The sequence below is a fragment of the Rhineura floridana genome, chromosome 22 (assembly GCF_030035675.1).
Source record: "Rhineura floridana isolate rRhiFlo1 chromosome 22, rRhiFlo1.hap2, whole genome shotgun sequence".
NCBI lineage: Eukaryota > Metazoa > Chordata > Lepidosauria > Squamata > Rhineuridae > Rhineura > Rhineura floridana.
The window spans coordinates 429,890-456,257 of NC_084501.1; the positions used below are offsets into that span (position 1 = coordinate 429,890).

The 26,368-nt window shown below is 47.5% G+C and overlaps 2 protein-coding genes across 4 annotated transcripts in view; one reads left to right on the forward strand and one right to left on the reverse strand.

The window, feature by feature from the left end:
* CDCA5 (cell division cycle associated 5) overlaps positions 1-6,805 on the reverse strand; it is a 19,127-nt gene extending 12,322 nt beyond the window's left edge. Inside the window, exons 1-3 of one of the 3 annotated variants that reach the window (XM_061606007.1) lie at positions 6,542-6,802; positions 3,916-4,028; positions 1,536-1,598 (exon numbers count right to left, since the gene is read on the reverse strand). In XM_061606007.1, coding sequence (XP_061461991.1) covers positions 1,536-1,598; positions 3,916-4,028; positions 6,542-6,614 — 249 coding nt within the window. In that variant the 5' untranslated portion in view covers positions 6,615-6,802. Of the gene's footprint in view, positions 1-1,535; positions 1,599-3,915; positions 4,029-5,706; positions 6,047-6,541 lie in introns of those variants that run through there. The other 2 variants (XM_061606009.1, XM_061606008.1) reach the window with 2 other exon arrangements.
* The window catches only part of ZFPL1 (zinc finger protein like 1), a 24,261-nt gene continuing 4,613 nt past the window's right edge, over positions 6,721-26,368 (forward strand). Inside the window, exons 1-6 of the mRNA XM_061606006.1 lie at positions 6,721-6,970; positions 7,822-7,960; positions 9,996-10,107; positions 10,762-10,955; positions 23,617-23,692; positions 24,363-24,560. Coding sequence (XP_061461990.1) covers positions 7,859-7,960; positions 9,996-10,107; positions 10,762-10,955; positions 23,617-23,692; positions 24,363-24,560 — 682 coding nt within the window. The 5' untranslated portion in view covers positions 6,721-6,970; positions 7,822-7,858. The remainder of the gene's footprint in view (positions 6,971-7,821; positions 7,961-9,995; positions 10,108-10,761; positions 10,956-23,616; positions 23,693-24,362; positions 24,561-26,368) is intronic.

A 26,368-nucleotide genomic window follows, 5' to 3' on the forward strand; every position in this document is an offset into this window, starting at 1 on the left:
ATGGGACCGGAGAGTATACTTTAAGCGAAAATAACCTTTTTAAGTGAAGCAATTGTCTTCACTTGTACTGCAAGCAATCACCACTAGATGGCAGTGGCATCATGCCAATAAAGTATACGTTATTGCAAAGCGCGCCAACATTAAGCGGGGTATGGGGATGAATGGAGCGTGTACGTTATAGTGGGGCAACGTTAAGCGGGGTATGCCTGTATTTGGCATTATACCTAACCTTCTGGGTGTTTGGTTTAATTATTATGAGGTTATGTTTTTGCACTTATTTTCATTTTAATAAAGTTACTTCTTATTTCTTCTGTGTGTGTTCATGGCTAGAGAGGTTTTGGCTCTAAATCCAGTGCCTTGGCCAGGACGCCACAAGCTACTATATAACTGGGATTCTGGTCTGAGGCTCCAGGACACTGAGTGTAGTTTGGCTCTTGTCCTGTGGAATCTCTGGCAAGTCAGTCATCCTGGCACTTTGGGTTTCCCCTTGATCCAGAGTGGGAGACCAGGTGAAAGGGGTGGTGGCAGTCTACCTGCCTTGTTGGGTTGGCGTTTGGCTTCAAGTCAGCCCTAGCAAGGATGGCACAAGGTGTGCCTGGCTGGGACCAGTTATTCTGGATAGGGTGGCTGGCCCTGGATTCTTCAAAATTACAACAATAAGTACTGTGGGTTGTTTTTTTTTAAAAAAGTTACCAACTAACTAGAGTTGGTAAAAGCACTCCTAGCCACCGACTATCTGTGCCTCCAGTGACTGAGATGGATCCAGGAGCATCCTCAGAATGCATGCCTGTTGATTTAGAGGGAGGGAAGGCAACCCTGTCCAGAACAGGTAACTCAGCTGTTGCTTGGACATGGGAATCACTTTCCCATAGAGCCTCCATCTTGCCAGTTTATTGGCCCTCATCCCATCTATCGCAGCATCCATGGTCTGCCTGGCCCCATCTGATCTTGAACTGATGGCTTACAACCCAACTTAAGAGATTTCTATAGCACTATCATTTGAGGGTTATTTGGATTCTTTTAAGAACAAAGTGCAAGTGAGAAAGAAGAAAAAGTATGAGCAGATGCAAAGAAGGAGTTTCACACAACTATTAGACGTAGAGATAGATATTTTGGTAATAACAGCCTTGCCACCAGCACATGAGAAGCAGCAGCTCCAAAAATTCCTGTTTTGAGACAATTATTCAAAAGCGATTGAATTGTGTCCTGAGGTTACATAGAAGTTCTATTAAAGCTGCAAACCAATATTTTTAATTATTAGAGCAACCAGTTAGAATGCATAATTGCTAAGGAAACATGGGAATTTCAAAGCTGATTTGTTTAAAACAGTTTTTTTCTTGCATCTGGTCACCCTAACAAGAGGCAAAAAATGGTCACGTATAGAAACATAACGTGAAGGTGTTTCTGTGTTGCACTTTGGGGTCACAGCTGGGTCCTGAGTGTGAAAAGCTAAAGACCACTGAGAGAGAGTGTACATCTATGTATTGCTCCCTGCAGCAAAGGAAATACCACCAGGTTTGTAAAACTTCACATACCAGCCGATTTTGTGGCATGATCTTTTTCACAGTTATTGGCCGCACCACAAACGGACCAGGCTTCTGTGGAAAAGACAGACAACTCAAGTGAGAATTTAAAGAATCTTAGTAGAAAGGGTTACACTCCTTGTTTTCACAAAACAAAATCAGCCTCTTACCAAGGCCACTGGGATTTCAGTCTGGAAGCCACCTGTGGGAAAAGTTTCTGCCTTTTCTTCTATTCCGTAATACACCACATGCTTTGAGGGTAGTGCATAAATGCTATGCAATATCTTACAGTAGGGCCCCGCTTTCTGGCACTTCACTAATGTGTCAGTTTTGAATTGTATTCATGTTCCATATTTTCGGCGCTTGTTCCGTTTTTGTGGCGGAAAATTGCCAGAATACAGAGAGACGCTGAGTGCACAAACTGATGGCGCCCGACGCCCTTCTCGGACTCAGCTACTGAGCACGTCGTCAGAGCTTGGAAACGTTCCTTTTTTAAACTACAGTTGGGCTGATGGGAGTTGTAGTTCAAAAAAGGAATGTTTCCAAGGTCTGACAACGCGCTCAGCAGCTCAGTCTGAGAAGGGTGTCTGGCGCCATTTTATTGTCAATGGAGGCGGCAGAGGGCGAGCGAGCAACAGGCATGGGGGAGGGCGAGCGGGCAAGGGGGGCAGCAGAGGACGAGTCAGCAGGCACAGGCAGGCGGACAGCTCACTCCCTGTGATCCGCAACACCATAACGAGGGCGAGTGAGCGAGCGAGCAGGGGGAGAGTGCAATGCACGGAAAAGTGGAACATCAATCAGCTGTTGCGCGGGGAGCTTCAGGGGCCAAGCGCTGTCAGCTGGAGCTCCCCGCACTACAGCTGATCGATGTTCCACTTTTCGGCGGTTTTCGCTTTTCGGTGGGGATCTGGTCCCTGACCTGCAGTATAAGTGGGGCCCTACTGTATTTTGTTTTGATATCTACTGGATTAGAAGCACAATTTTCATTGCAAGAAAATGTTATTTCTTATAAGCAGGACTAGATCAAGATATTTTGATGCCAGATGCAAAAAAACACAAAACCAAGTGGAATCCCTGCATGCTGAACAAACGAGGCACAATTTGTCAGAAAACTCTGCTCTGCAAGCCTTCTAATGGAACCAATCACCTAGGGAGGTGGTGGTCTCTCCAACACTGGAGGCATTCAAAAAGCCACCTGTTGGGTTTTCCTGCATTGAGCAGGGGGTTGGACTCGACTGCTTTATAGGCCCCTTCCAACTCTACCATTCTATGATTCTAAAAATCAACAGGAGCTGGACCTCCATTCCTTCCACCTTAAATGATACCCAAAACTTGCTACCTGAAGTTGGCACCTGCCCTGCCTAACTATAAGGCCAACTACCATTTATAAGGCACCTACAGTAGCTCAGGTACTCACAATTACTAGGCACATCAGCAGTCGGAACAGCACCTTGGTAGCAATAGTCAAAAGTTCAAACAGAATAGGCCCAACTAGGGAAAGTGTACACCGCTGAGTCATTGGAGGACAATGATACCAGGTGCAGCCTAAGCAATTTCACTTCATTGCTTTTGAAGGCAGAAGCCAAGGTGACTTATTCCCTTTGTGGTGGGAAATGGAAGGAGCACTCCCTGCAGTCCTTCCGGCGTCAAGCAAAGACTTTCCTATTCCAACAAGCTTTTGGTACTGACGGTTGCTAAAGTTGGGACTGCTGGGAACTGCACTACTAATACTGAATTTTACTATTTTTAAATTGGTTTTTATTCATTTTTATCTAGCAGTATGATTGGTTTTAATACTGGATGTAGTTTAATTTCATTTTAATGTAGATTCTGTATGTTTTAATTATATGTGCTTTTATCTGGAAGCCGCCACGAGTTCCAGTATTGGAAGGATGGTGGGATATAAATAAAGAATAACTAACCAACTAACACTCTTACCCACTCCCCTGCCCTTTAGTACTGTAGTGCCCATCTCGATTTCTGACCAGAGACCCTCTGGATATTGTTGGACTGCAGCTTCCATCATCCTCGATTGTTGGCCATGTTGGCTGGGGCTAATGGGAGCTGGAGACCCAGCTACCTCTGGAGGGTCAAAGATTTCCCAACCATACCTAACCACATTGGCCCTTGGCATCATGGGTATCATTTGGAAGCAAGCCCATCTACCACATCCTGAGGGGATTGTATACAGAGATATGAGGGACTTTAGGGAGGATTGCGCAAAAGAAATAATGCTTATGCTTTGCAGGTTGATCAGCTCCAAGTTTCACAAAGAAAGTAAACAGCCTCACTAAACAGGAAAGTGGAGCAAGGTTTGTACTCTGGACGCAGCCATACCTTGCATGACTTATCACAGCCCCCCCTGAAAAACAAGACAAACGTTTTTACGCACCGGGCTGCACATCATTTTCCTTGCCCCCAGGCTTGGCTTCCCCTGCAACATGGACTGAGCAGCAGATGCCATATTCCTTTCAGACCTGCGCCTTGTGGGAGAAGAAACCACATCTGTGGAAAGAGAATGGAAGGAGGTTGTGGAATCACATATGTATAACTTTGTTAAGAGAACCCAAGATTTCTTTGGATCCATTTAGCCGTTATACAAGAGCAATCATTTTTATTATAATTTATTATTTTATTTTTATTTATTTTATTATGAGATTTGTTAGTCGCCCATCTGGCTGGTTGGCCAGCCACTCTGGGCGACGTACACGTTAAAACAGTATATAAAACAGTTAAAAGTTTAAGAACACAGTAAAATTAGCCCGTTCCACAAGCCTGCTTAAAAAAAAAAGTCTTCAGGGTCCGGCAGAAGCTCATTATAGACGGGGCATGGCGTAGATCATTTGGGAGAGAATTCCATAGGGTGGGGGCCACAATTGAGAAGGCCCTCTCTCGAGTCCTCACCAGTCTAGCTGTTTCGACTGGTGGGATCCAGAGAAGGTCTTCTGAGGCTGATCTTGTTGAGCGGCATCCCTGTCGATGCTGGAGGCGCTCCTTCAGATAAGCTGGGCCACAACCGTATAGGGTTTTAAAGGTTAAGACCAACACCTTGAATTGGGCTCAGTACACAACCGGTAACCAATGTAACTCCTTCAACACAGGAGTGATGTGATCTCTACGGCGTCCGCCTGTAATCAGACGCGCCACTGCATTTTGTACCAGCTGTAACTTCCGAACCGTTTTCAAGGGTAACCCCACATAGAGCGCATTACAGTAGTCTAAGCGAGTGGTGATCAGGGCATGTACCACCGGTGGGAGCAGATGATTGGGAAGGTAGGGGCGTAGCCTCCGTATCAGATGGAGTTGATACAGAGCTGCCCGGCTCACAGCCGAAACTTGAGCCTCCATGGACAGCTGGGAGTCAAGAACGACCCCCAGGCTACGAACCTGGTCTTTCAGGGGCAGTCGTACTCCGTTAAGCACTAGGTCTATATCTCCCAGCCTTCCCTTGTCTCCCACAAACAGCACCTCGGTTTTGTTAGGGTTCAGCTTCAGCCTATTCCTTCCCATCCAGCCACTCACCGACTCCAGACATTATTTATATTTGTTATATCATAACTTTATTTTAATAGTGTATCAACATCATCTACACCAGGAGTGGGCAGAAGGCAGGCTCTCTAGGTGATCTCAAGTAGATAGGCAAGGTTTTCAGACTGCCCAGCTTTAACAACAACTAAAGAACACCACCACCACGCCAAATTAGGTAGCTGAAAAAGGCTGTTGGCAGTGGGGAGAGACACCAGGAATTGAGTTTGACGCAGAAGAACTTCCGAGGTCAGTTCTGGTACAGATTGCAAATGCCTGTGGCTCAGAAGTGCCATCTTCCTTAATTCTTAGAGTATGTTTGCCTTGCTGACCCACTATTTTTCACCAGGCTCCTGTTGGTGGTCTTGGAGCTTCTAATGAAAAACAAAGTAGATCTCTCAAGCCTGAAGTCTCCCCAACCCAAGCTGAGGCTAAGCTAGATGTTGCATAATAAAAGCACAGTCCCGTCTTCAGGCTAGGGATGGGCAGACCCATTCCACCCGAAGATGGGACCTCCATCATGTTCCATTTCCATGCGGATTGTAAAGGAAAAATCCTTTAAAACCTGTGGGAAATACAAATGTTAAAAGAAGTAAAACCATAAAAAATACAAGACAGTCTGCAGACTGCAGTGCTGCCTCTGTATGGTTTTAATTACCCTTTCAAAAAGCTCCAGAAGTCATCCAGGACCCCAAGATGTTGCTTGCTGCTGCACACTTTGAATAGGACAGAACAAGTCCCCCTTGAAGTGATGGGAATTCGCTTGCTCTCTCAGAGGGAATCGTACAAAAAAAAAAAAGCACAGCTGCGCCCCCGGGAAACACTCGGCGCACCTGGTGAAGAAATCCGCAGGCTGAGGATCCAACGTGGTCACGGCCACTCAGCTCAACCCAGGCAAGTCCACTTGGGAATAGGGGCCCTGCGGATTCCTTCTCCCTCTTCCCTCCCGCTTAAGAGAGCAACACGCGATCCTCACTGTCAGGCGAGGGGGCTGGGGCTGCACGCGCGCCCAGACCCGGCTGTAAAGACTGGGGAGCAGAGGAGAAAGAGTCGGCCGACAACAGCACGGGCCCGCGTGCTCAGAAGTCCTGCTGCGGCCGCTGCGGCGCCCTCCCGGCAGGCACGAGCCGGGCTGCGCGGCCACCTCGGGCGCTCCCTGCGGGGAGGGAAGCCCTCGGGCGCCGCCACCCGCATCGGTCCCTCCCCCTAAAGAGGCTCCCGGCCTGCCGAGGGCCCCCCCGCGCCCACAGCCGCGCACTGGGCAGAAGCTCCGGGTACCGCCGCGGCGGAGGCCCAGGCAGGCAGGCAGGCCGCTCCGACCAGCAAGCGGGGACCGCTGGAAGCATAGATGAGATACCCTCAGCCTCACGGCCCCGTCCTCAACCGCCCCCCCCTCTGGGAGGAACCGAGGGCGTGCGCGTCGTCGGCTCTTCTCTCCCCAACTTCCCCCGTTGTAGTGCTCCTTTGGTGACGTCATTATAACGCGCGCTCACCTGCCCGGGCCTCCCCAGCGGAGCGAACCCGCCTCAGGCGCCGCCCGCCGCTGCCCGCTTCACCTCCCGCCATAACGGCCTCTCAAGTGCTTCGCCGTTGAAATCGCCCGCCACGGCTTCGGCGGAAGTAGCGTAAGGGAAGAGGCGGGGCCAGCTAAGCAAAAAAGGAACGATGCGTCGGTGCCATCTTGGGAAAAGCAAGGACAGCTCCCGCCTCTCTGTGATACGTTTCGCGACACCAAGCACGACGTCATCAGAGCGCGACCTCCCCGGAAGAGACGTGGCAACCGGGCCAACAGGCGAAGCGAGTCTCCTTCCTTTCCGGCATTATCATCGCCACGCCCCTCCCTTGGGATTCGCAAGTGTCGAAAACCCCCACCCCTCGCTCCGCCGGTCCCTTGAGCAGGGTGGGGAGCCGCCGGGACAACGGTAAGATAACGTCTGGGTTTTCCTGGTCGGGTGTGGGGAGGTGTTGTCACTCGGACGCCTGTGTTCCTTTCCTGATGGAGGGTGAGGGGAGACATGTTGTCCTAGCACCGGGCCCCTTATTGGGGGTGGTGGTGGTGGCGTGGCGGTTTCTCCTGGCACCTTTGGGTAGGAGGCGAATGGGCCAGGCCCGGCTTCCCTCCTATTCGGGCTGCTCCAGGGCACTTGGGAGGCTTCGGTTCGCAGAGAGAAGGCAGCTGCTACTCGGGGGAAAACATGTTTTTAAAACAGCCCGTCCTAAGCATGGCTTGCTGGGAAGTGTCTCCGGTAAGCTGGGCAGTAAATGGATGTAGCTCCGCGGCCTGGGAGGGTTTCCGGCAGAACTCTTCCTATGTCAGGGTCACAGGTGCTGCGAAAACCGGTGGGAGTTCAGCAGATCTGCCGCCTTTTGCATCTCCGTTTTCCTAGATGTTCCCTGCTGTGTTTCTGTCTGTTGTGCAGCTCTGAAAGGCGGAGGAGCACTACCAGGAAAAAAAGAAAGTAAAGGGTGGCCACCGGGAGAGCGGTGACGCTCCAGATTTCGAGATTAAAGTGCCCAGTTGGGGATGCAGTTAGAATGTCGGAGGGAGGGGGAGGAGTGGCTCTCTTATTTTGGAAGGAGAATGTTGTGAAGGGATAAGATAGTTTAGACTGTGGCAGTACAGACTCTGGACTCTGCTGGTGAGGAACGTGCAGGAACTGGGACAAATGAAGTAGATTTGGGGTGGACGTTGCCTTCTGCTGAGGGCTTAGAAAGGCTGCAGCCAGGCAAGACAGTAATCCCTCTTTCTTTGTCTACTTCTCTCCTTACTCAGCTTGCTTTGGTTTTGAGCTGGCACTGTGCTTACCACCATGGGCCTTTGTAAATGTCCCAAGAGGAAGGTCACCAACTTGTTCTGTTTTGAGCACCGGGTGAACGTCTGTGAGAACTGTATTGTTGCCAATCATGCCAAGGTAAATGGGATCATTGAATTAAGTATGGATGATTGAAATTGGGTTAGGGAGTTATTTTTTGCCAGGAGATATAATGTGACATGACCTTGGAAAGGGAAATATTGGATTGCAGGGGTGAAGAGAAATGTTATTTAAATTCTTCATTTTAGAGTTTTTGCTCTCCTCACCCCTCCTCCAGTTGTGTGTGTTATGTGGCTTCAAGTTGTGTACAACTTATGGTGCCCCTATAAATCAGCAACCTCCAATAGCATCTGTCATGAATCACCCTGTTCAGATCTTGTAAGTTCAGGTCTGTGGCTTCCTTTATGGAATCAATCCATCCCTTGTTTGGCCTTCCTCTTTTTCTACTCACTTCTGTTTTTCCCAGCATTATTGTCTTCTAGTGAATCCTGTCTTCTCATTGTGTCCAAAGTATGATAACCTCAGTTTCATCATTTTAGCTTCTAGTCATAGTTCTGAGTTAGTTTGTTCTAACACCCAATTATTTGTCTTTTTTGCGGTTCAAAGCTCTCCTCCAACACCACATTTCAGATTAGTTGATTTTTCTTTTATCAACTTCTTTCACTGTCCAACTTTCACATCCATACATAGAGATTGGGAATGCCATGGTCTGAATGATCCTGACTTTGATGTTCAGTGATACATCTTTGTGTTTGAGGACCTTTTCTGGTTCTCTCACAGCTGCCCTACCTAGTCCTAGCCTTCTTCTGATTTCTTGACTATTGTCTCCATTTTGGTTAATGTCTTGACAAGTTGGATGATCTCATTGTTGACTTTAGAAGCAAGAAAACAGAAGGCTGAAATATATTTACCTTTATGATGGGGATGAGGAACATGTAGCCTTCAAGATGTTAGACTACAACTCCTACCAGACCCAGCCAACATGGCCCAAGGGGCAGGGATGTTTGATTATTATGTCTGCATTAGAGTTGCTTTTAATATGTTTTTAACCCTTTTGTTTTTTTTAAAAAGATCTTTTTAAAGCTTTTTTAAAAATGTTTTTACATTGTTTTGTTTTAATGTATTTTAAGGTGTTTTTATGATATTTTAAAGTGTTTTTAGCATCTCTGTTTGCCACCCTGGGCTCCTGCTGGAAGGAAGGGCGGGATATAAATCAAATAATAGATAAATATATATATTTATATCTTGCCCTTTTTCCCAAAAGGAGCCCAGGGCAGCAAACAAAAATGCTAAAAGCACTCTAAAACATCTTAAAAAATATATTTACAACTCTCATAATACTAGAATCCATTGTGGCCATTCAGTTGAGGTGAATTCAGGGCAGACAAAACCCAGTACTACTTCACATGATGCATAGTTAAACTATGGAATTCGTTCCTACAAGATGAAGTGACGGCTATCAACTTGTTTGGCTTAAAAGAGGGTTGTTGTTGTGCTGGACTGCCTTCAAGTCGATCCCGACTTATGGCGACCTTACGAAGAGGGTTTTCATGGTAAGCGGTATTCAGAGGGGGTTTCCCATTGCCTCCCTCTGAGGATGAGAGGCAGTGACTGGCCCAAGGTCACCCAGTGAGCTTCATGGCTGTGTGGGGATTCAAACCCAGGTCGTAGTCCAACACTCAAATCACTACACCACACTGGCTGTCTAAAAGAGGATTAGACAAATTAATTCATGAAGGATAAGACTGTCAGTGGCTATATTCTACCTCCACTGTTAGAGGTATGTCTCTGAACACGTTTCTGAAAACCACAGGAGGAGAGAGTGCTGTTGCACTCAGATCCTGCTTGTGGGCTTCCCATTGAGGCATCTGGTTGACACTGTAAGAACAGGATGCTGGACTAGGTGGACTTTTGGCCTGATCCACCAGCCAGGCTCTTCTTATAGTCTTAAACTGTGCACTTCTCCATGGGGTTGTGGCCCCTCTCAAAACAGGCAGGCAGACGACCCTGCCAGACACCCCACACTCGTCTCCAGCTGCTTCCTGGAACCTTGATCGCTTCCAGTTTGAGAGTTGCCTAGCTTTCCCCGCTGCCTCTCCTTTCGCCTCTTACCAAGTATTTGCTTCTTTTCCAGTGTATTGTCCAGTCATACCTCCAGTGGCTTCAGGACAGCGATTACAATCCCAACTGTCGGCTGTGCAATACCCTCCTTTCCACTAAAGAGACAGTCCGGCTGGTCTGTTATGGTCAGTAAAATCTCTCTGTGCTCTCAGATTTGACATACATCCAAGTATGCTGGAGGGCCAGCAAGCTGGTCTTCTGGTGCCACCCAGCAAGTGATCCCCCTTGCCTAGAACTTGACATGCAAGTGAGGCAGCTTTTCAGTTGGCAAGGGGAATGTTAATTGTGAAAAGAGAATGGAAAATGAGGCAGAAACCTGCCTTGTTGGTGGAAGGGGTCCCCTACTCTGGGTCTGCCAGTAAGCCAGCACTGGATAAAGCCTGCTCCAAACAAATGGTTCAATTTTTTTATTATTTTAGACCTACCCCAAAAAAGGCAGGTGAAAACTTGGAACATGTTCTGTTTAACATGGGGACTGAGACTTTTGCGATGTAATACTCTGTTGTTTTGTTTATTTATGAACTTGCCTAGTTGCCTTTTCTGTATGCACTCTAGGCAACATATAATCATAAAACTAAAAAGTACAATAAAATAAATTTGAGCTTACATTAAAACAGGGAAAACATAAAATTTAGATTAAAATCCACTTGCTAAGTTCCAGATGAATTGTAGCTACAGCAGAGTGTCTCTGTGCCCTCAGCCCAAGACCTGCCTGGAGATGCATGCAGCCCCTTCATGTTCAGGTTGACCCTGACAGGCCCTCCTCCTCTTCCTTGTAGATCTCTTTCATTGGTCCTGCCTCAACGAAATGGCAAACCAGCTGCCGAAGAATACTGCCCCCGCTGGCTACCAGTGCCCCAGCTGCCAGGGCCCCATCTTTCCCCCGGCCAACCTCGTCAGTCCAGTAGCATCGGTGCTCCGAGAGAAGCTGTTGATGGTCAACTGGGCTCGGGCTGGGCTCGGGCTGCCCCTGGTAAGAGGTAGCCCTGCGGTGGGTTTCTCTGTTTTATGCTAGAGAGCACTGCTTGGGAGCATAAAAGCTGGCAGGATGAAACCTCCAGTTATTGGAAGGGATTCCTGTTCTGTTGCTGTATGATATGAAGATACTGGGGAGGAGCAAAAATGTATATAAATTACTGCTAAAATGTCTACAGCGATAATCTTTAATCTTGCAAGAACTGTAAATATATAACAAACCATTATTAGTGCTAAAGGCCATTAATCCATTCATAGTTTGTTACATCAGCTTCATGTTCAGGCATCATTCTGGATAGCTGAGATAGAGCATTGTATTTTAAGAATTTCACTCATATATTTACTGTACGTTCGTACTTTTTGTAACATGAAAGCTGAATTTTATCTTTGTATACATTTTGTAGTTTAGCAGCAATTTGTATGCATTTTTGCTCCTACCCAATTCTGTGCCTAAGTCTTTTGAGGCTGGGATTTGCATATCCTTTGAGGGGGGGGTCTAAAATGAAGATAAAACAGGGATGGCTACTTGTGGGGGGGTTGGGGAAGAGAATCATCAAATGGGGGGTGCACAGCCAGTTATCACAACAGGAATGTAGGAAGATGCCTTACACCAAGTCAGACTCTTGGTCCATCCAGCTTGGTATTGTCCGCAAGAGAGGTGGCTAAACGTTTTTGGTCTGAGGGCCACATTGGCCAACCCGCCAGGGGCCACACAGCATGGCTAGGTGTGACCAAGAGTGGGTATGTTCACACCACACCGTTGCACACTCTTTCCCCCCCAGCTGAAGCTGAATGGTAAGGTTATTGCCCCTGTCCACTCGTCAGTGGATTAATCTTCTGACTGGGAGGGGGTGATTTGCATCCCCATCATGGCACTGGGCTCCACCCACCCCAGAAGCTACTTTTGAATTAGGTTCTTCTTCTTCTTCTTCTTTTTGCTGCCACTACCGAAATTCCCTGCCAGTTTTCTTGGGTTGGGGCTCTCTTGGTAGATCCACCACCCTCAGAAATGTGGGGGATGGTAGCCTGGGAGTGGAGAGGCTTCCTCTGTGGCAGCCCCTAAACTGTGGGACTTACTCCCCACAGAGGCTCATCTAGGATCTTCATTGTACAGCTTCTGCCATTTGATGAAGCTACACCTCTTTACAGTTAAGGAATTATATTTTGTGCGACATCCCTCCCTTTTGCTGAATTTATATTTTTCTGTCCCATTTGGAATGGTTTTACGTATTTGTAATTGTAATTATTTACAATTATAATGCTGTAAACCATCCTGGGACCTTCAGTTGAAGGGTGGGTAAGAAATCTTAGACATAAATAAATGCGGGTAGGGAGCAGGGATACCTTTGCTGGACTAGGCCCCCAAACTGGGGGTTAGCCACTCCTGGTCTACACCAACTGGCACTGGATCTCCAGAGTTTCAGACAGAACTTTTCCAGCCCTGCCTAGAGATTGAACTTGGGGCCTTCTGCATGCAACACGTGTGCTCTGCCACTGAGTTAGTCTTTCCACAGCATCAGGGACAAGGATGCTGCCGGGGGGGGCAGTGGCCTGGCCAGTGCCTGGATGGGAGACCGCCTGGGAACCATAAGGAAGCCGCCTTACGTTGCTAGCATGAAAAGAAAGGCGGGGTATACATGTAATAAGTAACTAAATAAGAACGAATAAGTAGGGACGCCACAGATCTGTTGCCAAGGCAGAATGAGCATCTAAAGCATGCTACCAGATGAATGGCTCCCTAGCCATGTTTAGTTTCTGGGATTGGCTCATGTGGGAGAAAGAAAGTGGTGCAGCAGTCAGGACAACCAACCCCTTGATGAGGAGCCCACATTTGATCTGTGCTGCAGACCTTGGGGAGGAAAGAAGGGGGTCTGAAGCAGGCAGGTAAATGTGGCCCCTTGTCCTCTTCAAGGGGTTACCAGTTCATAGGGTTCCCTTTTTACTTCCCCCTGCAAGAGAGCAATGTGCTCTTACCACTTACATGAGGAACGAGGATCTAATTCCACATGAGGGCATGTGTAAACCATTTCCATGCATGGGGGGAGAGACATAGCCATGGAATGGCGGGCTGGGTTGTGTGCGTCCCTAAAAACCGGAAGATGTACCTCTGCTGGGTGGAAGACAAAGATTCATGGGCTAGGGCAGCAAAGGTACCCACACAAGTGTGTGATTCTCACATGCAGTCTGACACTCATTTCTAGGGATCTTATTGATGTTGAGACCTGTACGTACTCTAGAGTTTAGCGCCACAAGAATTAACTCAGACACAAAGATAAAACAAAAGTAAATGTATCATATTGGGAGGAAATTAGCTTATTGTTTAAAAGTGGAATTAGCAAATTTAAACAAAATCAAGAAACAGTATTGGGCTGAGTTTAGGAGAGTTTAAAAACAGTACAAGAGTTACTCTTAAAAGCATTCCTAGGTACATGCAGGAAAACTAGGATGTAGTCAGGGAAAGAGAAGGGGGTGGCAGGGAGAGTGTGGGTTGACCCGGAAAGGGAAAGGAAGAAGAGAGGTTTAGATAGTGATTTTGTGGGGCTTTGGGAGAGGTTTTAAGGCAAGAAATTGGAAGAGTTTGGGGTATGGCAAGGGGAATAAAGAGACCCAGACTCCCCAAGAAAGAGAGGCCTGATGGGGCTTGAATGTGGAAGGGAGAAGAGAGTGAGTTTGGCCTTGAGAAAGAGTTTAACACCTTTCCTTGTTCTGTGAGGCTGGAGTTTGATAGTGGAGGTGAGGGTTATTCTTAAGCAAAAAAGGGTGGGGAAAAGGAAGGAGAAGCGGGGGAGGGGGTGTCCACAGGAATGTTCCTGGGTAGAGTGGTGAGGTCTCTTGGATATACAAGGATTCCTAATAGGAGAGGTGAAAAGCATCACTGCTTGTGCTTGAATTGGGTTCAAAAATCAACAGTATATGGGTGTTAAAATGGATTTTTTTATGATGGTGCTAGCTGGAAAGAGTTTGTCTAAAATATTTGCAAAATGGCTCATAGAAAAATATTATTTTTATTATTTTATTATTATTATTTTATTGTTATTTCATTTGTTAGTCACCGCATACCTAGCAGTCTCTAGGCAACTTACAACAGATTTAAAAACATAACAATACGAAACAAATTTAAAAGCATACACTCTAAAAATTTTAAAACCCCAAAAAACAAAGACAGCACACCTCAAGGGCCAAAGGCCTGAATGAAAAGGAAGGTCTTTGCCTGGCGCCTAAAGATGGATAAAGAAGGCGCCAGGCATGCCTCCCTGGGGAGAGCTTTCCACCACTGAACAGACCCGGTCTCATGCTGCCACCCTCCAAGCCTCCCATGGAGCCTCCGATGATGAACGCAGGATCTGGGTCTGCTCGTACAGGGAGAGGTGGTCCTTGAGATTTTGAGGTCCTGGGCATCATAAGGCATTAGAGGTCAAAACCAGCACTTTGAATTGAGCTGGGAAACTAATTGGCAGCCAATGCAGCTGTGCCAGAATCAGTATTATGTGTAGACTGACTTACCCCAGTTAACAATCTGGCTGCCGAATTCTGCACTAGCTGGGGTATAACATGCAGTAATCTAACCTAGAATTTACCAGAGCGTAGACAACAGAAGTTATGCTACCCCTTTCCAGATAGGGTATTAAAATGGTCCGCCCCCAGAGACTAATGGATCCTGAAGGTTTTCAAAGGGCTCTGGGGGATTTTCCGGCTGATAGGACTGGCGCTCCTGCTGAAGCCCTGGTCGCTCTGTGGAATACGGAGATGACCCGGGCTGTAAACACGATCGCTCCTGCACGCCCTCTCCTGTGTAGAGCTCATACAGCTCCATGGTATACTCCGGAGCTGAGAGCGATGAAGCAAGATAGGAGGAGGCTTGAGCGGAAATGGAGACGAACTCCCGACGGATACAATTATGCGCTGGTTAGTGCTTCGACTAAGCTCTATGTAGGAGCAGTGAAGGCAGCTAAAAAACATCATTTTGCTGCCATTATTAAATCATCTCTTTGCCGCCCAGCGGAGCTCTTTCGAGTTGTCCGGGGGCTTCTCCATTCAAACCCTCCGGACACGGTGGAATCATCGGAGGCCCGCTGTAATCAGTTTGCCGATCACTTCCAGAATAAGATCTCATGTATCCGCCGGGACCTAGATTCTCAAGTTATAGCAGTAGATCCTAGTGAGATGTCCGGAGCACAGTCTTGTCCTGTTTTGTTGGATGAGCTTCAGTTGGTTCAACTCGAGGACGTGGACAAGGTGCTTGGACAGGTACGTGCAACCACTTCGATACTGGATCCTTGCCCCTCCTGGCTGATAAAAACTAGTAGGAATGGAACAGGTAACTGGGCCAAGGAAGTGATAAATGCCTCTTTACGAGAGGGAGTGGTCCCGGGCTGTCTGAAAGAGGCAGTGGTGAGACCACTCCTGAAAAAGCCTTCCTTGGACCCAGACAATTTTAACAGCTACAGGCCAGTGGCGAATGTTCCATTCCTGGGCAAGGTCTTGGAACGGGTGGTTGCTGGCCAGCTCCAGGCGCTATTGGATGAAACCGATTATCTAGATCCATTTCAATCGGGTTTTAGGCCCGGTTTTGGCACTGAGAGAGCCTTGGTCGCCCTGTACGATGACCTATGTCGGGAAAGAGACAGAGGGAGTGTAACTCTGTTGATTCTCCTTGATCTCTCAGCGGCTTTTGATACCATCGACCATGGTATCCTTCTGGAGAGGCTCGCGGAGTTGGGAGTTGGAGGTACTGCTTGGCAGTGGTTCCGCTCCTACTTGGCGGGTCGTCTCCAGAAGGTAGTGCTTGGGGAACATTGCTCGACACCGCGGGCTCTCCAATATGGGGTCCTGCAGGGGTCAGTTTTGTCCCCCCTGCTTTTTAATATCTACATGAAGCCGTTGGGAGAGGTCATCAGGAGTTTTGGAGTGCGTTGTCATCAGTATGCTGATGACACGCAGCTCTACTTCTCCTTTTCATCTTCTTCAGGTGAGGCTGTCGATTTGCTGAACCGTTGCCTGGCCTCGACAATGGACTGGATGAGAGTTAACAAACTGAAGCTCAATCCAGACAAGACTGAGATGCTGTTGGTGGACGGGTTCTCTGATCAGATGGTGGATATATACCCTGTCCTGGACGGGGTTACACTCCCCCTAAAGGACCGGGTTCGTAGTCTGGGAGTCTTTTTAGACTCTTCCCTCTCACTTGAGGCTCAAGTAGCCTCGGTGGTTAGGAATGCGTTTTACCAACTTCGGTTGGTAGCCCAGCTACGTCCCTATTTGAGTAAAGAGGACCTTACATCAGTGGTACATGCTCTGGTAACCTCACGTTTGGACTACTGTAATGCGCTTTACGTAGGGCTACCTTTGAAGACAGTTCGGAAGCTACAACTAGTGCAAAATGCGGCGGCCAGATTGCTGACAAGGACCAAGCGGTCCGAGCATATAACACCTGTTCTGGCCAGCTTGCACTGGTTGCCAATATGTTTCCGGGCTAGATTCAAAGTGTTGGTATTAACCTATAAAGCCTTATACGGTGCGGGACCACGATACCTTGCGGAACGCCTCTTCCGATATGAACCGGCCCGTGCACTACGTTCTGCTACGAAGGCCCTCCTCCGGGTTCCAACTCACAGGGAGGCCCGGAGGGTGATGACAAGATCTAGGGCCTTCTCAGTGGTGGCCCCCGAACTATGGAACAGTCTCCCTGAGGAAGTACGCCTGGCGCCGACTGCTCTCCTTCCGGCGCCAGGTCAAAACCTTCCTATTCTCTGAAGCATTTTAAGTTATACTGATTTAATTTTAAAAATGTTTACTGTGTTGGATTGTTGCTTGTATTTTCGTATTGTTTTGTTATTTATTGTATTTTTATGTTTTATGTTCACCGCCCAGAGAGCTATTGCTAGTCGGGCGGTATATAAATTTAATAAATAAAAATAAAATAAAATAAAATAGGAGCGCAGCTGGGCCATGGGTCAAAACTGATGGAAGGCACACCTTGCCACCAAGGCCATTTGAGTTTCAAGCAACAGTAATGGATCCAGGAATACCCCCAAGCTTCAGAGGGAGCAAGCCACAACCCATCCATCCCGTCTAAAGAACCACCCACTAACAGTGCTTCAGTCTTATCTAGATTAAGCTTCAGTTTTTTGGCTCTCATACAGTCCATTACTGAGGCAAGACACCAGTTTAGCACATCCACTGTCACACCTGCAGATGTAAAAGAGAAGTAGAGCTGTGTGGCATCAGCGTATTGCTGACAACACACTCCAGATTACTTCACTTAATGGTTTCATGTAGACATTAAATAGCATGGGGGATAGAATTGGACCCTGTAGGACCCCACATTGAAGGTTCCACTGGGCTGAACAGCATTCCCCAAGCACCACCCTCTAAGAATGACCATCCAAGTAGGAGTGGAACCACTGCAAAACAGTGCCACCCACCTCCAACTTGGACAGCCACTCCAGAAGAATACCATGGTCGGTGGTATCAAAATGACTGAGAGATCAAGGAGGATTAATAGGGACATGTGATGTTCCTATATTAATGTATATATGGTAAGTGTTGTTGTTTTAGAAGATACATGGTAAGTGGAGTGAAAGAGGAGGGGGAGTGAATGGGCAGTAGAATGCGAGATGATTGGCTGAGTGTTTAAAATGGCTGAATGTATAAAAGGAAGAGTGAGAGTCGAATCGGGGGGGGGGAGAAGAGAAAGAGTGGATTGCTTGGTGGGGTTTAGAGAGTTGTTTGCCAGGAGGGAGGTGGAGTTCGGATTAGTATTGAGTAAAACCATATGCTTATGTGCCTTAAGAAGAAATCTTGTTAATCTTGTTAGCTTTGTTATCTTTAATAAATACTTAATTTGGTTTACCAAAGGCCTGATCCTTGGCTGGGGTTTCACAGACCAGAAGGGAGGGTAAGGTAATGACCAAGGCTGAAGGGGAACTGTAACAAATGGTGGCAGCGGTGAAGAGAAATAACAATACCAGTATTCAGAGTCTCTGGGAATACTAGTATTAGGACGTTACTGGTGGTTGCCTAGCAGGGGGATCTGTTGAGATCTGTGCTAGAGCGGATAGGTAAACCAGAAGAGAGTGCGGTCCGGACTGGTGGAGTCCCTGGTGGTGCCTAGAGACAGGCAGTAACCACGCGCAGGTAGGAACCTGACAGGGAGAGCCAGGGAAGGGAGCGTCACGTGGTGTCAGTAGCGGTGGGATACAAACAACAGAGAATCCAGATACGAACCAAAGAGAGTCCCAAAGACACGTGGTGACAAAGGAGACTACGTCACAGGTGTTGGCTGTAGCAGTGAGATACGAATACTAGAGAATCCCTAACAGTGGTGTGGCAAACAGAAATAAAACAAGATTACTTGTGAGAGTGACTGGCAAAGAGTGTGTGGCAAAGAGTGAGTGAACTCAAACACCATGGCTGAATACATAAAAATGAAAAGAGAGGAGCTGGTGGAGAAGTGCATAACATTCAATTTACCTCACAAGGGTAAAGGGGTAGATGAATTGAGGGGAGCACTTATAGGATTTGCAACTGCCCAGCAAAAACAACCTGTCAGGGAAGAGACCCCAGAAGGATATTTAAGCAATCCCGCTTATATAGAGTACTTGAGAGAGAAGTTAAGATGGGAGGCTGAGGAAAAAGGCAAGCAGAGGGAGTTGGAAGCTGAAAGATTGAAGATGGAAGCTGAGAGAATGAGATTGGGGTTTGAGGAGAGGGAGAAGCAACGAGCAGTGGATGCCGAATTACAAGTAGAAGAGTTAAAATTTGAAAGAGAGAAGTTTCATTCTGATGAAACAAGAAAGGACAGAGATGGAGCAAAAATAAAAATTACTCCAAAGGACTTTGCTGTCTATGAGCCTGGTCAAGATCCTCAAATTTACCTCAGCACCTTTGAAAAAGCAGCTCAGTTGTGGGGGCTACCTGAAGATAAATACATGCAGTATTTATCAAACCTGATTAAAGGGGAATTGGCCAATATTAAAGGGGAATTGGCCAATACCAATATTTCCCCTCAGACAGGCCCGTCACCTATGCTGAATTCAAAGAAGCAGTGTTTAAAAGATTCAGACTGGGGCCTGAGTATTTTAGAAAGCTTTTCAGAAACTGCCAGATACAGACAGGGAGGTCTTTTGTGGAACTGGGAGCAAAGTTGATGGATATATTTGGAAAGTGGATGAGTAGTGCCAAAGCTCAGTCAGTGGAAGAGGTGAAAAGCCTCATGATACTGGATCAATTATACCATCAGTTACCACCAGAAATAAGGCTCCTGGTCAAAGACCGTTCCCCTACATCTGTGCAGGAGGCCGCAGAGATGGCGGATCACTTCGCCTCCAATAAAACTGGCTGGGTGGGGAAAACATCAAGAGAGTTTAGACCCAGACCATATAGTGCTGGCAGAAGGGATGTGGTACCACAGCGAGTGAGTCCTCCATTAAAATCTGAAGGGCACAGGACACCCCAGAGTGGATCTGTGTACCCTAAAAGTGAGGAGAAATTATGCTACAAATGTGGTAGACCGGGGCACCTACGTTTTCAATGTGAGGTTGCCAACCCCATTAGTAATCCTGCTCAGACAAGGGCAGTGAAAACAGAGCCCAAGGCTTTAGAAACAGCGAAAAAGGTTCAGTTTTGCCAGATAAACTGGACAGAAGTAACAGACCTTGATTCAAGTCTGAGAGAGGGTGTACAAGGGGCAACTTATTGGGCATTGCTTGACACTGGTGCCGCTCAGACGTTACTGAGGCCAGATTTAATAAAATCTGAAGAAATGTTACCTCAGGAAACAGTGACTATCCAAGGAGTGAGGGGTCAACCAGAGAGTTTGCCTGTGGCCCTAGTGAAAATGGAATGGAGAGGCCGAAAGGGCCAATATAAAGTTGGTATTAATGCCCAGCAACAAGAACCAGTAATACTGGGAAGAGATGTTATGGGGGCACAGGGGAAAATATATGTAGTGACCAGACAGCAAATTGGCAGAGAAAAAGAAGCCATATTGAGGGGGGCTGAAACAAACAGGGTGGAATCTGTTAACCAGCCTCAGGTCACCATAGCAACCACTAGCAGGCCAGCTGAAGAAGACAAACTGTATCGAGTGGTCTCTGGGGAAGAAGCAGAGCAATTCAGGGAAGAGCTGCATAAAGATATAAGTTTGAAGCAGATAAAGGAACAAGCTCTGACCCAACAGATTCCTTTCACTGACAAACTGAGGAATCAAGTTGTGTGTGAGAATGGGATTTTATATAGACTGTGGATGCCTGCTGAGAGAAAGGGTGAATGTGAACCAGTGAAACAAATGATGGAAGTAGTGAAAGAGAATTTGAGTCATGCACAGGAGAAGCAAAGTTACTGGTATGACAGAACAGCCAGAGAGCGTGTGTATGATGTGGGAGATATGGTTATGGCGTTCATACCCAGGAAACATGACAAATTACAGGCTAACTGGGAAGGACCATATACCATCAGATAAAGGCTTGACACAGTGACATATGTAATCACCACAGACCAATTAAACAAAAGCAAAGTGGTTCATGTAAATATGTTAAAGCCTTACCATACCAGGGATGCAAAGGTGTTGCAAGTTACCTTATTCCCTGAGGGAAGTGGGCCTGAACTTCCAGATTTGGTACAGGAAAGCAAAGACAAAGGAGGGGTAGATCAAGTGGAATGGTCAGAGGAGGTGAAGGAGGAAGTAAAAGAGGAGATTCTGAGAGCTTTGAAAACCTATAGGAATCTCTTTAGCAACAAACCTGGCCGAACCAGTATAGTTATACATTCCATTGATACTGGAGATCATGCCCCAATCAGATCTGTTCCGTACCGTGTGAATAGGAAAGTTTTGAATGAGATCAAAAAGGAGGTGGAAGATATGCTGGAATTAGGAGTGATCAGGGAATCCATCAGTCCCTGGGCCTCAAGTATTGTCCTGGTTCCGAAAAAAGATGGAACGACAAGGTTTTGCATTGATTATCGGCTAATCAATACAATTACTGTCCCAGATGCGTATCCTATGCCTAGGGTAGACGCTATGTTAGAGTTATTGGGGGCAGCAACCATTATCTCTACACTAGATCTCTGTAAAGGATTTTGGCAAATGGAACTAGACGAGCAATCCAGAGCCAAAACTGCCTTCAGTACACCAGATGGGTTATATGAGTTTGTGACCTTACCCATGGGACTAAGGAACTCACCAAGTTCATTTCAGAGGCTAATCAATACTGTGTTGCGAGGCATGTCAGATGTTGCAGTGGCCTATATCGATGACGTGGCCATTTTTAGCAAGTCGGTGCCTGAGCATGTCCAACACCTGACAACAGTATTGGAGGCCTTAAGAAAAGCAGGCCTCACAATAAAAGCTAAGAAATGCCAGTTAGGACTAAAGGAAGTAATCTATTTAGGACATAAGGTGGGGAGTGGGAAAATCACCCCCTTATGGCGCAGGGTGGAGGCAATACAAGCGTGGCCGATCCCCTTAACCAAAAAACAAGTAAGGGCATTTCTGGGTTTGGCTGGATTTTATAGGAAGTTTGTGAGAAATTTTGGGGAAATAGCAACCCCCTTGCATGAATTAACAAAGAAGAAGTGTTCTGAGCGTGTGGTATGGACGGATGAATGTCAGAAGGCTTTTGATCTACTGAAGCAAGCCTTGTGCCAAGGACCCATATTAATAGCACCAGACTATGAGAAACCATTCATCGTGGCTACAGATGCGTCGGACCTCGCGCTGGGAGTCGTCTTGCTACAGGAGAGAGAAGGCACCAGACATCCAGTGGCATACCTGAGTCGCAAGCTGACGCCGAGGGAGAAAAACTATTCGTCGGTCCAGAAGGAGTGCCTAGCGGTCGTGTGGGGACTGAACAAGTTGCGCCCATACGTGTGGGGACGAAGATTCACAGTGACTACGGATCATCGGGCCTTGTTATGGTTGCAGACTATGAAAAACCATAACACTATGCTGCAGAGGTGGTCCTGGGCCCTACAGGACTATCAAGTGGACTTCCAGTTCATCAAAGGCAAGGACAATGTACTGGCCGATGGACTTTCCAGGCAAGTGGCTGGGACTGCAGTGACGTGACCAGACAGAGGAACAAAGAAAGACATTTTCCCCATAGAGACTTTTATTTGTTAACGCGACGTATAAATCCTGGAACAGGAATAATACTCTGCTGTTGTTTAAGGGGGGGGAAATGTGATGTTCCTATATTAATGTATATATGGTAAGTGTTGTTGTTTTAGAAGATACATGGTAAGTGGAGTGAAAGAGGAGGGGGAGTGAATGGGCAGTAGAATGCGAGATGATTGGCTGAGTGTTTAAAATGGCTGAATGTATAAAAGGAAGAGTGAGAGTGGAATCGGGGGGGGGGAGAAGAGAACTGAGTGGGTTGGTTGGTGGGGTTTAGAGAGTTGTTTGCCAGGAGAGAGTGGAGAAGGAGGGGGGTGGAGTTCGGATTAGTATTGAGTAAAACCATATGCTTATGTGCCTTAAGAAGAAATCTTGTTAATCTTGTTAGCTTTGTTATCTTTAATAAATACTTAATTTGGTTTACCAAAGGCCTGATCCTTGGCTGGGGTTTCACAGACCAGAAGGGAGGGTAAGGTAATGACCAAGGCTGAAGGGGAACTGTAACAAATGGTGGCAGCGGTGAAGAGAATAACAATACCAGTATTCAGAGTCTCTGGGAATACTAGTATTGGGACGTTACTGGTGGTTGCCTAGCAGGGGGATCTGTTGAGATCTGTGCTAGAGCGGATAGGTAAACCAGAAGAGAGTGCGGTCCGGACTGGTGGAGTCCCTGGTGGTGCCTAGAGACAGGCAGTAACCACGCGCAGGTAGGAACCTGACAGGGAGAGCCAGGGAAGGACACCTCACAGGACACACTCCCCCATCTCTCTCCCAACATGGGTCATCATGCAGGGCAGCCAAAACAGTTTCCATGCCAATGCTGAGCCTAAACCCCAATGGAAATGGATCCTGCTGTCCAAGTGAGATGAGGAGAAGAGATTAACATATATTTTGGGCTCTACTGACAACAGCCTTCAGGCTAATGACAACTATTTGATTAGGAATTGTGAGGAGCGGTTAAGCAAAGAGTGATATTTGGGTGATCATATCTTGGCTAAACACTTGTAGAAGGACTCTGGTTATCTTTTGTTTACCTTTACATTGAGGGATGGCAGAGATTTACAGTGAAAGGGGAGGATGAACTTACCAGGTGCTCTTGCATCTCTCTAATTGCTTGGAACATGTAAGCCTGGCTTCCTGTAACGGTGTCTCTCTTGAGACCTCTCCAGGCCTCAATGTCCACCGGCTTGTATACTGTGGGTTTTTTTCTCCTTTTTCTATATCTATATCTATCTATCTATCTATCTATCTATCTATCTATCTATCTATCTATCTATCTATCTATCTATCTATCTATCTATCTATCTATATAATCTTTTATGTTTACTTTTAATTTTTATAAACTGTATGTTGCTTTGAGTGCAAAGTGACTAACAAATTTCATAATATAATAAATGGAAGCTTCCTTCTGAGGTGCAGGCTATCATAGCACCAGCTGGATGTTTTTGGGGTGCTTCCTAACAGTGGGCCTCTGAAGCACAAGGTCTGAGTTTCTTACCCCGTCATTAGCCTCAGTCTGGTTTTTTGCCTTTACTCCCTGCAGATTGATGAAATGCAGGCGGTCCAGGAAACAGATGCTCACGACACCACCAACTACACTGATTGGTCCAGCTTCACCAGTGAGTATTGCCGAAGTGGAAGGGGCCAGGAGCTGGGTCGGATGCTTAGCCGCTGGACGCCCTCACACAAAGTCATGCCCTCTCCATTCCTCTGGCAGTAGCTTTGTCTGCGCTGTAGAAAAGAAGTCCCATGTCTGCAAGAGCCTTGTGAGCCCAGCAGTCCTGGGGCTGTGCCACACCCATGGAGACAGCGATGCTAGGAAGGGGTTCCACAGGTCGCCTCCCGATGGCAACTGCCCCTCCCTCCCATGACTATGGCAAGCAGGGAAGGGGGTATCCCTATAGTTGCACTGTGCTTCTGAGGCCTTGGGGAGCGCATTGTGAAAAGGACAAGCCTTGGGGGAGTGGGTTGGGGGAGTCATCCCAGCATTTCTGTTGTGTGTTTGGGGCGCAGTGCCACAGCAGGAGCCGTTCCCCGCCTCCCCCCTCCTGCAGCCACAGCTGCCCTCTTTTCCCTCAGCTTCACGTTTGGAGCAAGGGGATTGTCCCTGATCTTGCGCTGAGATTTGGAGGGGTAGCACTGGGTTGGGGAGAAGGGATGTGGTCCTGGCGACTCCCAGGATTTGGATGGGCTGCCATCGCTGTGGCCTAACCCTGTGGAGTTCCCTGCTTAAGAAAGTGTGAGCCTTTTGCCCTTGCCTCACCAGCCTCTCTTTCTCTCCATATCCAGTCCTCAGCTCTGAGGAGGCTGTGCAGCAGAGCTCTCTGTCAGCCTTCTCTTACAGCCCAAGCTCTGGCTTCCCCTCCTCCTCCTCCCAGCAGCAGCAGCAGCAGCAAAGCCTGAACAACGGTGGCGTGCAGGAGCATCATCCGCACACAGTCATCAGCATGAACGCCTTGGGCAGTGACCCTGTCGCCATCCATGCAGGTATGCATGCAAGTGGGAGCTTTCACCAAAAGAAGGGAGTGGGGTGACTGGTTCCTCACCCCCACCCCTGATGGAATTGGAGCTGAGGGAAAGTCTTTTTGCATCCTGCCTCCCTGCCTGTGGCCAGCTTAAAAGGTTCTTATAGGGAAGGAGCAAAGCACTGTGGTGTGGAGAGCAAGGTTCTCATACTTCCGTTCCCAGAAAGGGTCCACTGTTCCTTTTAAATGTGGAGTGGACAAACAACTTTTGCCAGTGGGCTGTGTTGGTTGGTTGGGGGGCTTCCATCCTATTAACACGGCCAGTGGATGGGCAGAGATTTAAGATGGACAAAAGGGAAGACCTTCACTCAGCACAAACTACACTTTATGGAATGTCTACTAATACGGTACTAGATACAATTAGGGAGGAAGGTTGGTCTGTCTCGGAATCCATGAGTGCAGTGTTCCTCAGGCAGTAGGCCAGGGATCGCCACTGGGCCCCTAACGCCTCCTCACTCGCCTTCCCCAGCGAGTGCAGTATCCCAGTGAGTGCTGTACTGGCTGTGCTATATCCCAGCAGTGGGGAACCTTTGAGCCTTGGGCCTATTTATTATTACACCTGGCAGGGGTCCTAATTTGGCCCACAAGGCTGTTTTTCACAATTTGCCCACCCACCCATCCACAGGCTGAAAGAGGCAAAGGAACAAACAGGAGTTTCAAGTTGCTCTCGCAGTTGGCTCATTGACAGCGCTGACTGATCTGCACTGACTGCATACCCCTTTGAAGTTGCTCATTTAGAAATGGAGTTTGTTTCCCTTGCAAACAGTTATTTTTCCTCTGCTGACCACTTTGCAAATAGCAAGTGTCTGAATCTAAACCACACCTTCAAATGGACATAATGGAGCTCCCAGTCAGCACCAGTGAGCCCCTTTGAATTTGTCACCCAATGTCATAATGACTGCAGGTGACTGACAGGTAGGCAGCCCCATCCACTTAGCCAAGGGGCCTGTGGGAGGGGTCAGGATCTGGCCCATGCACTTGCTGGACAAGAGTGAAGGAAGGCAGGGAGAAGAAATTGCATGAGTAAAAATACTTTGGAAGGCACATTGGTTATGGTTGTACACCGCCCAGAGAGCTTCGGCTATGGGGCGGTATAGAAATTTAATAAATAAATTAAATAAATAAATTGGAGGAGGGGAAAATATAAAATAAAAAGCTTACCTTTGAGTCATTAAGTTCTGCCTGAGAGCCAGTATCTAGCTTGAAGAAAGCTGAGCTGTGGAACTCCTTGTCAAAAGGAAATCGCTGAGGTGAAGAATTTCGCAGTTTCCAAAGAAAGGTTAGTTATCAATAGGAAAATGATGTCCATAGTTGCCACCTGATTCTGCCAAACTCCGCCTCAATCTGCCACAGTTCTGTGATTGCCTCCTCCCCTGCACGGCCTTTTTCTGTCTCGTGGGTCTCAGCCATTTCCAGCCCTCTCATGTGGGCTCTGGAAGCATAAAGTTTGAAGATCTCAGCATAAGTTAGGTCAGGAGTGGAGAACACCAGGCCTGGGGGCCAAATTTGATCCTTCCGGCCTCTTTCCAGGCCACGCCCACTTACCAGCTCAGCTGCACACTCTCAAGTGCTCTTGCCTGGACGAAACATGTCTTGAACTGTCATCGTGGCTTTGGTTGGTCTGGCTGGATGATGGGAAAGCGTGTGTGTGAAAACCTCTGGCTGTGGCGTGGCTGGAATGAAGGCCCTGTATAAAAGGGAGGGTTGCATCCATTCTCTTGCTCCCTCTTTTATCCCCGGCCCAATCCTCCCCGGCATGTGGCCCCCAGA